Consider the following 12,916-nt stretch of genomic DNA (forward strand, 5'->3'; position numbering starts at 1 on the left):
AATATTTTATTGCATTTTCCTTGTAATTAAGTTAGGCTACATGCCTAATGTTAATTTATAACCTTCAAAGTGCTATGCCCATTATAGGCTACTGTAAATCAAACTACACTTAAGATTTTTTTCTTTCAAATTTTATTGTCATCTATATAGGAACCCACAGGAAATTCAATGAAATCCTTGTACCAAGGCACCCTCAATTTTAACAAATCTGAAAATAAAAATACACACGTCAAGAAAACCGCTGTTTATTAGATTGTAATTTATTGTTTCCGGTAAAAAGCCTTCAAATGTAGCCTGTTTTCCGACCGTTTATATTTATATGTCATCATTCGCATAATAAAGTATAAAGAAGTGTAGTGAGTACATTCTGTATGTCCTAAATTGTAAAAATTGAGTGAACACGAAATTCAGTTTGATTATCACGCTATTTAAAATGTGCGACAGCTTGTCTTGGACTTGAATTGGATACTAGAATTTACCGGAGGTCCCTGAATGCGTCGTCTCCACCCGATCTTACTCATTCGCCGGAGAATCGCGCCACCAAGTGGACGAAAGACGAGTTGCAGGAGCCAAAATAAGCTTGTCCTTTTTTAATGTCAAGTTATGAAATCCGTAACAACGTCTGTGTTTTCTTTCTGACCGAGTAAACCTGACTGCGTCATGAATGAGAGCGAAACTGTGGTCGTTACAGGTAAAGTAGGAAGTGTTTGTTGTTTAATACCAACTTTTGAAACCGGCGTTATGTCTGTTTTTTATTCTGTCTATTAGGGTTTGGACCTTTCAGGCAGTTCTTAGTGAACCCCAGCTGGACAGCAGCACAGGTAATGTTTTTTTAAATAACATGCACTGCAACAAGTCTACTGTAAACCATATGGACTCAAAATGTCTAATATTTCTTTAATCAAGGGGTTGAAGTTGGTCGGATTGGGTGAGCGGATTGATGTTTACACCAAGGAGGTAGCAGTGAGTTACTTCAAAACCCAGCAGATCATTGCTGAGATTTGGCAAACTCTTAAACCAAAGGTAAAAACATAAATATATTCTTATTCAAGGCTTAGCCATAATTTTAGAAATTATACTGAGGTCATGAGTCTCTCACCCAGATAATTTTGACCTTTTTATTTTAATGTATTATATTTTTTCATTTCCAAAATGAAATTCTGTAGGGGAAGCAATAAATCCTTTATTTATTAATTAGTTGGCTGGAAAGTTTTTTACATTTTAAATATATTTAGTTTAAAAACAATGGCACCAGACCATAATTGAATGTAAACTCTACACCAGTTGTAAAACTCTCAAATTCCCAGAGGAAATACAGTGCACATGACATCAGTGTCCTCAATGTTAGTAAGGGCCCTGGTTGATAATTTATTATGTGTTGAAGCCCGTAAATACTCTCTGATTAAGGTATGTGAAACTAAATATCTCACATGACCCTCTGTGCCTGTGTGTATTCCAGTTTGCTGTTCATCTGGGTATCGCCAGAGGTTCCCGAGTCGTCATATTAGAGCAAACAGGGAAGAACAGTGGATACAAAGACAGAGATATGTGTGGCTTCTGTCCTGAAAGTCACTGCTGTGTGGAAGGAGCGCAGGAGAAACTGGACTCGGTGGTTAACATGAGAGCTGTTGCCAAACACTTCAAACAAGCAGGGATGGATGTAATTTATTCAAGAGATGCTGGCAGGTAGGCATCTGTTCCTGCAGTGTGTTGACAGACACTTAAAGACTTTGAGATAACGCTTTCTCTGTCCTCCTCTCAGGTACCTGTGTGATTTTGCGTATTACTGCTCACTGTATCACGGTCAGGGGAGAGCGGCCCTCATCCATGTACCCTCGTCTGGCAGCCTGGCCTCAGCTGACAGACTGGTGCTTCTTCTACAGAGCATCATTCAGAGCATGCTCGGCCAGCTGGAGGACCCTTCACAAACAACTTGAAGAGATGATGACAGCTGATTCCTCAAGCTAGCAGACACAGTGAGCTAGATCCTCTAATATGTTACCTTTTTTTCCCACACCACACAGGTCTCAAGGGAAATGAAATAACAGAGTCATAGTTCTCATTCATTTATTTATTCAAAAGTTCAGAAAAAAAAGAAAATACAAGAAATTCTCAGATACACATTTGGAGATGGCATGTCAAAAAATACACCATCTCAGCTATAGGTGTGAAAAAACTTTGAGGCCTCAGATACAGAACTTGAAAGAAGACAAGAGTGAAGTGAATGTTTTTTTGATTATTTCTTTCCCCAATCAGGTAATGAACACAGAGATTTTGTGAAAGTAAATAAAAATAATAGTAGTAGACCAAGGCCCCCTTCTGAAGTTATAGGAATGCAAATCATAAAAACAGCGGCATGATAATGATAAACCTCAAACTTGTTATTGCAGTTCTTCATGTGAACCTCATTATCCTGACGTTCACATGAAGAACATTCCGAAGAATTAAAATGATAATGACGACTGCATTGACTCCGTTTCAGTAAGTTATTGTATATTTATGCTGGAAATCTGGTAACACAAAAAAAAAACAAAGCTAATAGTGTGAAGCTGTAAACTCAAGCCTATCATCTTTTTCTAGTCGTGTTGTTTACTCTTAACAATGACTACCCGTAATCTAGGCAACATCCCTGTCCTATATATGTCCATGTGTTTATTTTAAATGCTGTTTTGACAGGTTTGTGATCTAATGGTAACTAGTAATTCACCTCAAAACAAGTCAATGTAGTGTCTACTCTGACAGCTGAAATATATCATAAATGTTTGTATCATTACATACATTCAAACTGGAAAAAAAAAAGAAATGCACAGATATGTTAAGTAACTACATAAGCTGTTTGCCTGTCAGTGATTTTCAGCAGCAATCTGACTCGTTTTTCAACCAAAAGATGTGTACTTCCATTGTTATACTCTTAACTCATGCACCGATAAAACGCTTGCGAAGAACCTTGATTGAGCACCCAAATTTCACATTAGAAGTTACCCAGTGGCCTATTCATAATCACATTTTTTTTATTGCTTTTGAAATCATTTCAACATGTAATTATCAAATTATTTGCAGAATTTTTCAGTTTTAATCTCCAGCCAAGGAGCCCATGCATCAAGACAGCGCTCTCCATGTAGCCTCTGTTAGTAAAAAGTAGAAATGAGGTCTTATTAGAAGCTTCAAGATGTAAAAAAAAAAATCACTTTTTCCACCTTTACACTCAACATTTTTGATGACAGTATAAGATCCACTGAGGCGACTCTTTGAACCAGCAGCATTATTGTAAGTAGAGCTTACTTACGAGTGATTCAAAACGACAAGAAAATCACAAAGAGATTCACCCTGATGGTAGTGGAAATGAGCTATCACTAGAGCTGTAACATGGTGGCATTCAGCAGGTAGACGTGGACAGGAGAGATGATGGTATTTATATAACCACAGTGAGTTTATGGGGTAAAAAAAAAAGATCAATTCTAATCATCCTTGTGACAAGAGCAAGGTTTCTTCTGCTGCTTTGATTCCAACACTGACTGACAAATCTTTAAAATAGTCTATTTAGGAGTTTCTACTGAGAGTAGAAACACGCAAGAGGTGGAGTTAATGCTATCTCTATGAGGGTTTTGTGTAGAAAGTACAGAAATATCCATGTTACATTCACATTAATGATCCATAAACAGAACTAAATGTATTTTTGAATGACTTCTGGATGTTTGGAATAAACTTAAGTTGTTGAAATGAAGGAGTGGTGCTGTAACCTTGCAGTATTACAGGCTGCAGGTAAACGGCAAAAAAACCCCTACAATGATTTTTGGAGGTCAATAAAACATTTTCCCTTTTTTAAATATTCCCCATGATAATTGTTAGGTTTCTATATAAATGCATTTTTAGATGAGACTATGAAGGTTTCTGTCTGCTGAGGATTTGAGGTTGTGACAACATGTTGGGAGTCAGCAGAGATGGAATGTCTGATGTTGGATTTGTGCCCCGGCTTCATTCCCACACACTGACTGTACTGCACCTGCTCTGAGCCACAAAACACTGCAAACTATCCTGTCAACATAAAATGTAAGTTGTCATAATTATGCAATCTTTTCTCGCATAAATAGTCAGATAATTTAAACCGATTCTGCAGAAAACGAGACCACACTTGTACCGAAGGCCTCTATTATAACACACAGATCTTTCATTTGTATTCTCAGAGGTATAAACGTACTTTTTGTAAATCACAGGGCCATAAATCGGTGGGCTGAACCTCCACACAGAGATTCCATCTCTTGTCCTAGTCTGCTTTTGTGAGGTTTATCTAGAACCCTGTGGATTTCATCCAGATGATGAGGTTTCGGTACAAGCTGATGAGAAAGAGTGAGATGTATTTGTTTTCCATACGCATACATATATTTAAAAAGAGTGAGGTAGATATATACTTGAAAGAAAAAAAAAAGTTTTTTAAGTCCCCCAGTCATGACACCAAAGAAAATACATACAAAAAAATCCAACTTTATACTGAATCATGGGGCATTTATACAGTGATTTAAACTGATATCACAAAAGGAAAATAAAAAAATAAATAAATAACACTCCTACAGAAAAAAAAACTTAAAGAAAGGAAAAATAATAATAATCACCAAGCAACATTTCCAAAAGATGAGGAGAAATCCTTCAAAACACTTTTCACTATTCAGCCTCCATTTTTTAAGACCTTTTCCTATTCATAACATTGAAATGTGTTCCCTTCCCTGGACTTTAACCCATCCTTTATTTGGTTTTCAGAAGCAGTGATTATGAAGACAAACAGATAAGACCTGTTCTCACTTTGAAGAAGTAACATGTCAACATTAGCAGAAGTGGTGTAGTATTGCGCTTGAGAGTGTTGAAGTAATAATAAAAAAGAAAAAAAAATTCAGATGGGTGAGAGATGGTTGGCATAATTAAGGCAAACAAGACAACCCAATTAGCCCTACTAATTCAAGAGGAGGCAGGAAATGGATGGGTTAAAATACCAGATCTGGTATGAAGTAAATATCTCGTGTACTGGAACTAATCCTGACTTCAAAAAGGAGGCACAGAGGGGGGAAAACAGGTACAGTTTGCTGTAGAGGTCAGTGAGGGGGACCAGAGGGAAGGAGAGAGGGCACTATTGGATTCAACAAAGCATGATGGGGGGAGGAGGCAGAGGAGGGGGAAGGAGGTACAAGGTGAGACAAGTAGAGGACGATCATGAGAATGTGTGGAGAAAGCAAAGCCTTTACTTTGACCTGAGATTGAGTCGCACCTAGAGGGCAATGCTAGGCGCAGTGCTAGACAACAAGTACAAAAAGGGTGCAGAAAGTACACGCTCACACATCGAGCTAAGGTGTCCATTCCAAATAATAATAATATTAATAATAATAATAATAATAATATAGACATCCACAAAACAAATACAGAAGGAAACTTTTCATAAAAATAAAAGGCAATGAACAAAATGTAGTGTTACAGAAAACCTTCTGGGGTAACAGAAAAAAAACAGTTTTATATCTAAGTCATCTTATTTTTTGTTGTTTTCTTTATTTTTTAACAGAATTTGAGGATATAAGAAATGGACTGTAGTGGAGACCATAAAATACCAAACCTGAAGGATTTCTTTATATATATACTGTAACATCCAAAAGAGAAAAAGAATAAAATAGCAGCTTTGTTCTGTACAGACATAGAGGCAAACATTTTGAACCGTAAAAAGGTTTAAAAAAGTGACAAACCAATGATGTGTATAAAAACGATCCTGCAGTCTAAAATACAACTGTAAGACCTTTATATGTGTTTGAAATGTAGAGAAACAAATGACTATTCTAAAAGAGACCAGCTGTGTCTTCAAAGTCGTCTCTAGGCTACTAAAATCTTTACCAATCCAACGCCTTCTCGTTTTCTATCTCAGGTCTTAGATTCTGTTGGTGGTTGTGTGTTTGGTGCCGTTTGAGTTGAACAGCGCTGTCAGCAAACGTTGTTCACCTCTCGTGTGAAATGCACACTCAGTAAATGACAGATAAGGGTTGAATAGAATGAAAGTGGAGGCAAAGTTGTATCCCTTGATTGTGAAGTTCAGTGATTTGCAGTGTGAGATTTATGATGTTTTTGTATTACAAAGACAGACTAAGGCTGTGATTCAGAGTTGGTGGACTTAAGTCACATGTACTTTGCTCAGATAAAATCAGATGAATGAAGAGGAACGTTCTTTATGCTCAGGTCTGAATAGATTATTTTACAAAATAAGTGACTGGTTAATTGTTTGGTCTATAAAATGTCAGAAAATAGTAAAGAGCAGCACAATTTCCCAGAGCACAAAGTGATTCTTCTTCGTCTTCAAGTCGCTTATTTTGTTTGACAAATAGTCAAAAACCCAAACATATCCAGTTCACCATCACATAAATCCTCCAATTTGAGAAACTGGAGCCAGTGAAATTTTGTCATTTTTGTTTGAAAAATATTTACATTTTCTTTAGAAAGACTAATTGATTAATTGACTAATTGTTTCACCTTTTATTAAAAAATTACATTTGAAAATGTTTCTTTTGATAAACCCCCAAGACCTTTTATATTTATACCTATTTATAATCTGTTATCCTTTATGCATCATATCCACACAATGGATCATGACTCACAAAAAAATTAGGCTTTATGACAAAAATACAATTTTTAACTTGGTAGATTTGTATACATAAGAATCTTTTAGTCAGCCTCTACTTTAGCATTTAATAACTTACAATGGTTATAATCAGTTAAGAATCCAGTTGTTCAAAGAAATCTTCCTAACATGAATTCATACTGATATTGTGTCAGGTGATTTGAAAACTTCAAATCTGATGAAAGAGGTGTTTGCTTGCATTTCAACTCAACCTACTTTTATGCTGGCTACTCTGCCATATATGTAATACACTTGATGGAAATGTAGTTTTGTCTTCAAAGTAGATTTATTCTAGCTCCAGTGCGGACGCAGCATATTCTGAGAGAACTTTGACTGCAGGTGTAAATGCAGCACATCTCAACAGAAACGCTGTAATCTGTCCTGTTATAACTCCACACAAACACACAGCAGAGAAGCATGAAGTCTGAATACCACCAATTAATATTGATATCATTCCCCGGAAACAGACTTCTACTCCAACTCTGAACCACAGCCTTAAACAATAAGGGCAGACCTGTATGAAATTGGAGAAAAAGCTTGATTTGGCAATAGTTTGGCAGATACACAATAGGCCCTCCTCTTCCATTTTGACACACTCCTGACGGGATCTACAACCACAGAAATATCAACAATGATCTCAGTCCAAAATGTTTAATTGAGGCATCCTCACATGACATGAGCCAGCCTGCTCATGGAGAGAGAGTCTTTTGATGGAAAGTCATTTTAGAAATGGAGCTATAACCATATTATAGAGAGAATGATGTGTTCGTATAAATACACACTCGGATATTCACAACATCCTCTCTGAAATCTTCAGGAAAAAAGTGCTCTTCTGTTGGATTTGCTGGCAGATATGCTAAAAAAAAAGTTCATGTCTTCCTAAATCTGTAAGTCAGGATAAATGCCTGTATTGATGTCCTTCTTGAAGGACTTATGTAACAAAGATGCAATACAGGCTGCACAGGAAGGAGTTCCCCAGTGTTGAGTCTGAGCCACCAAAACTCCAAATGCTTTAGCAGGTTTCTGTGCTATTCTTCAGTTTTTAGAGTTTATGTTTGACCTTAAAGGAGTGGAGAGACCATCTACTGGCACACAGTAGAAGAATGTCATTTCTTACCTCACCCATCCCTCCTTAAGAGATGGAGGAGAGGTTTGTGTTACCCTGTGTAAGAGGAGGAAGGGCTGGTCTGGCCACAGGGGGCTGATATCAGCAGGCCGACGACTGGGGCAGTGGTAACGCCCGTTCGTTCTTTCTGCCCCCGTTCATGTGTGCATAGGGTTGCATCTCGTCAAAGTTGGGCTGCAGCACCACCACAGGCCCGTTGGCCGAAACATGTCCTGAGTGCTTGTCCAAGGCTTGGCCTGGAGACGCTGAGGCAACTGGGCCCGGGGAGGAGGGAGACACAGGTCCCAGCAATGGAGTACTAGGGCCTTGCATGGGGGATAACTGCTGTGTAGGAGGCGGCGTGCCTCCTGTGCACCCTGACGAGGGGGCAACGGCAGCAGAGGGCTGCCTAGTGGATGCAGGGTCCAGTGGAATGTTCTCCATGTTTTCTACCTCCATGTCCAGCTCCTCAGTGTCCGGCGGCTTGTTCTCCTCACTGTAGAAGAAGCTCAATTCCCTGAAGGGAGGATCCAGTTCATCGTTGATGCTGCTGATGATCTCCAGGAAGGACGGACGCATCTTGGGGTTGTACTGCCAGCACATCCTCATTAGCTCAAATCTGCAAGTGATGTACAAAAAGTTAAAGGATTAAATACAGGAGTTATTTGGATTTTATACAATACCTTTGATGTGCAAATGTCCCATATGACCATTGAGAAGGTTCCTCTGTAATCATTCCTCCTCTTCATACTGGCTGACTCCATTGTAAGAGATCAGTCCTTTTTCTGTGTAAAAATGTATTCTTAAGTGCAGCTGAAGCTAACACGAGGCTTCAGCAGTCACAGTTAGCCAAATCAAGTAGGTATCTTCCAAACTTGCATTTTTTTAGTACAAAATTCCCTATTTGTATCTCCCCAGACATTATTTCCTTGCCAAGTTGCTGCAGACAGCCAGTAACACAAAGATGGAATCTCGCACTAAACTTTGGAATAAATGACTTGGCTTGATTTGGCTAACTCTTATTAGCTTCAGAATGAGGACTGTGGATTTTGTCCCCCAAATCCTACAGTGTAATTGTGCAGGAGGGGATTCACTTCACAGCCAGTATGGATAGGAGGAACAATTACAGCAACCAGTAACTATTTTAATGCACATTTTGGCACATAAGTATTGTGTTAAGACAGACTTGAAAAAATCTGAACCTATCCTTTAAAGCTTAGGAGTGGAAAGATTTCATGTTTGGTCAAAAATAAAGTTGTCGTTTGCTTCTTTTTCTCACCAGCAGGTGGCAGGAGACACTTAGGTTTAAGCACTATGGTGCTCTTGAAAGAAAAACTGCAGACAGGACATAACAAAGTATACAGTAAATTTACTAATATACCACAGCTTACTAAATTAATTATAACTACAGTCCATTTCTGATGCTTTGATTCATTTCCCTACTGGAAATGAAATCAGTTCTGTGTTTTTCAGAATAGTAAAACCAGATATAATAAAAAAAACATAATAAAAACAAGTGATCGGGCTCACCTATTATATTTCACATTTCCCTATGTAAGTGGGTGTGAATGTAATGTTTTACAGAGATTTGTTGTTGCCAGGCAGCCTTGGCAAACTAACAAACTATCTCATTTAATGCCATCCAGTAAAATGTTTTGATTACTAAAATTAATTGAAATAGTGGACAGTGTAAGTACATGCAAACGTATTCCAAACTTGCAGTTAGCTATAACACTTAAATTAAACTATAAATTAACTTAAAAATCATTTTTTAATGTCAAGTTCAATCAAGGCATCTGGAGTTTGCATATATTGGATTTATTGCTACATTACTAACTCACACAGTAAAATCAGTAATGTAGCATGTACACAGCAGCGCAGTAAATCATGCGTAAGGTTACGGTGCCAGGCCAGCAGCCGAGCTATGGGAATGTCAAAACAACATCATAAAAGGGAGAATTATTACAGTTTTGTGTGGTGCTATACCACACGCCACAACTTCAATTATACACAAACAAGCTAAGAATACTCTAAAGCCCGCTGACATAAACACCTCAGCCATCTCTCTACTCTTGCTGTTCTCTCTCTCCTGTTTTCTTTCTCTCCGTCACTCCCAGTGGTCTCTTTGTAGCTACATCAGCCTCTGCAGCTGGGTGCCAGCTCCTCTCTGCACAGAGGAATTATGGGTAGAGCTCTCCAAAGCACGCGCCTCACTTCATACTCTGAAGCAGCAGGGGGGCGGCTCTGACTTGTTTTTCAGCGGCGCAGCAAGTGTCTTAAAGTTAACGTTCAGATGTCCAAACCCAGGCGGCAAGACCTCCCGTGAAAAAGACGTGTAATGCTTGGAGCCGAGCCAACGCTCCAGAGTAACCTGTCCGTGTAGTCCCACAGAAAACTCTTCTCCTCTACCATCTGTTGCTGTGCATGAGGCTTGTTGATGCAAATTAAGAAAACAAACACTGCAGTAAATCTTGACTTCTTGTCAGCGTCCTGACTGTCATGGCACACACAGACACATGCTGTTGCTATTAGGCAACATTTACTTGTACTTGAAATGTCATCAGTCAGCCACACTGGTCAACATGTAACAGCTCGAAGTGTTACGTGCACTGTGAATGCCTGGTTCCTAAACTGGCATGAAGAGAGCACTTTGGGGTCAAACCACAACGTTCAGACACTTATTTGATTTCAGATCACGTTAGTTCCTTTTACTTGTTTGTACCAACTGAGCTTAACCGTGTATGCAACTTTTGTTCAAGACATTGAATGCTGAGTGTTACCAACAAATATCTGGTACCGAAAGTGTTACAAAAGCGCTTTCAAGATGGGATTTGGAGGCAGTCAGGCTTCTACAAAAATCCACACTGGTCTGGGTACAGCCAAAATTGCACCAGACTAAGAGATAGACAAAAAAGATCTTGAAATACTGATAAAATCAAAAACAGACACATTTTCAGGCCAAGTGTGAGTGCAGAGCGGTCTCCAAACATCAATGGTGGACATTTAATAAACTTGAACAGGAATCTCTTGCAACAGAACTGCACAACTTCACACATGCAACGTCCCCAGCATGGTGAAACCTTGATGTATAACAGCGCTGTAAGAGATACTGCACATTCCACAATAAATCGTGATGTTTAATGTGAATCTGTCTTTCATTTTTGCCCCAACCCTGCAAGAGAGAATGCACTTTTGTCCGTAGGAAACTCGAAACAGAAACATGGGAAATCCAATCAGTGACCCACAGTTACCTGAGCATGGGAAAGACAGTGCGGGGGAGAGACATTCAAAGCTCTCCAAATATGATCTCATCTCTCTCTCTGTTATCCTGCTCACTTCCTCTTCTTGTATCTGACTATTCAGGCATTGTATGAACTTCGGGGTTCACTACACTTCAGCAGTCTCCTGGAAATCTCCATTAAGTCACTACAGCAGATGCGACCAGCAGCAGCCTGACTTCCCTGTGTGTTTCTCACAGACCAGGAGGCAAACCCCCACCCCCCCACCCACCACCTCTGTAACACAATCCACACACTCCTGTAATCAGGGCAAAACAGTCAGGCTGCCATAGAAACCAGAGGTTTGTGTCTGCACAACACTTGGCCTTGTTTTTTTCTACTCACTCTCTCTTTCTAAGGTGAGGTCAGCCGTGGAGAGTGGGAGGGGAGAGAGCAGAATGCCTTCTTATTGAGGTCAGTGAGGGAGAGGAGAAATGCATATACTGGTATGCAGCACCGCACGCTGACAAGCAGCCTGTGCTGTGTTTTTTCTCCAACAGCTGTGGTGATTCATTAATGAATTCTAAATGAATTAATGAATCCTGTCTGTCTCTCTCACTCCCTTTGCCTACGGACAGACACCATCACCGTCATCATGGCCCTTCGCAGCGGCAGGAATGAAGGGCATCTTTCACACACGGGTCGTGGCATCCCTTCTATGGGCCGAGACAGATGGGTGAGGAGTCCTCTCACTGCCAGCTGACCACCAGGGCCATGTCGTCAACGGACCACATTTAACCTGTGACGTTAATGTCAGGCCTCATCTTGGCTCTACCTTAGTGACACACCACATGATATCTTACACACTTAGAACCACAACTTAAAATAGATGCTGGGCAAAATATTAATGGGACACACATCGTGTGAGACGGTGGCAGTAGAGGATAAAACAATACATACTTCAAGGATGTTAGAACATTAATCCAGAAGGCCTAAAATGGGCAAAATTACACGGTTATTGATCGCAGGTACAGAAAGACTTACAGCATGTCAGGGCAGTTGTCAGGTTTGTCCAGGAGTCCTCCCTCCATGACAAAGCGCAGCACTTGTTCGTTGGACATACCCTGATAGGGCTGTTCCGCTAAGGTGGCGATCTCCCACAGCACAACACCAAATGACCTGTGGTGAGAGATGAGGACAAATTTATAAAATATTTTTACATTTTTGCCTCTTATGAGCAACTGTAGAAAAGTTTAAAGCTTCTGTCGGTTCAGATCACCAAATACATTTATTCATTTTTATTACGTCTAAATAAGTCTTATCTATAAAGGACCAAAACAGTGTTTTTGCATTTTCTTTCAAACTATTATGACAACGTTCTTGCACACCAATAAGTCTTATTGACAGGTTGGATCAAAAACTTTTGACTGACGAAACCAAACAAGTACAAACACTGTTGCGACTTGTATTATTTTTGTTTATGACATTTCAGTCATCATCGGGTAAAAGTCAATGGATAAATTTAATCAACTGTACCTGATGGAAGTCTGAGGACGAAAACATCATTACATAAATAAATAAAGTGAGTATAAGTGGTCAACAGTTTGCAAGATTCTTTGTTTTCTTCACTTCCTCACTCACTGCAAATCATGTACAGTATATTTTACATTAATGCTAACCATATTTTGAAGCATGCTGTTGTGTTTTAGATTTATTAATGGTGTTTTTCAAGCAAAAAAATACTAATATGGTTCTTTTTACAGTCCTGAAATGTTTTAATCCTGGTTCAACCATGTAAAGCACCTTCTAACTGTATAAAGAATAAAGTTTATTGTTTAAATACTGCAGCATTTAATTCCTACATTATCTACAGTATAAATAACCTGTTAAATCTATTTAATGAGCAGAAGATGTTCGAGAATGATATAAAAGAGAGAACCAGTGCTC

The 12,916-nt window shown here is 39.1% G+C and overlaps 2 protein-coding genes across 5 annotated transcripts in view; one reads left to right on the forward strand and one right to left on the reverse strand.

Annotated features, from left to right (window-relative positions):
- Positions 1-7: 7 nt before the first annotated feature.
- On the forward strand, positions 8-12,011 carry pgpep1l (pyroglutamyl-peptidase I like). 4 transcript variants are annotated; one of them, XR_006096254.1, is made up of 7 exons: positions 8-691; positions 769-821; positions 907-1,023; positions 1,460-1,686; positions 1,763-1,976; positions 11,115-11,443; positions 11,608-12,011. XR_006096254.1 is itself a non-coding variant. In XM_042412165.1 (6 exons), exons 1-5 carry the CDS (start codon positions 661-663, stop codon positions 1,935-1,937), a joined length of 603 nt encoding a protein of 200 aa, XP_042268099.1. In that variant the 5' UTR covers positions 8-660; the 3' UTR covers positions 1,938-1,976; positions 11,608-12,011. The 4 variants fall into 4 exon arrangements, 2 of the variants coding, with proteins under 2 accessions (XP_042268099.1, XP_042268098.1); XR_006096255.1 differs by having other exon boundaries at positions 11,389-11,443; XM_042412165.1 differs by lacking the exon at positions 11,115-11,443.
- The window catches only part of igf1ra (insulin-like growth factor 1a receptor), an 84,027-nt gene continuing 73,167 nt past the window's right edge, over positions 2,057-12,916 (reverse strand). Inside the window, exons 20-21 of the mRNA XM_042412160.1 lie at positions 12,014-12,148; positions 2,057-8,370 (exon numbers count right to left, since the gene is read on the reverse strand). Of these exons, the coding sequence (XP_042268094.1) occupies positions 7,854-8,370; positions 12,014-12,148 (652 nt within the window). The 3' untranslated portion in view covers positions 2,057-7,853. The remainder of the gene's footprint in view (positions 8,371-12,013; positions 12,149-12,916) is intronic.

Source organism: Thunnus maccoyii, chromosome 5 (assembly GCF_910596095.1).
Source record: "Thunnus maccoyii chromosome 5, fThuMac1.1, whole genome shotgun sequence".
Taxonomy (NCBI): domain Eukaryota; kingdom Metazoa; phylum Chordata; class Actinopteri; order Scombriformes; family Scombridae; genus Thunnus; species Thunnus maccoyii.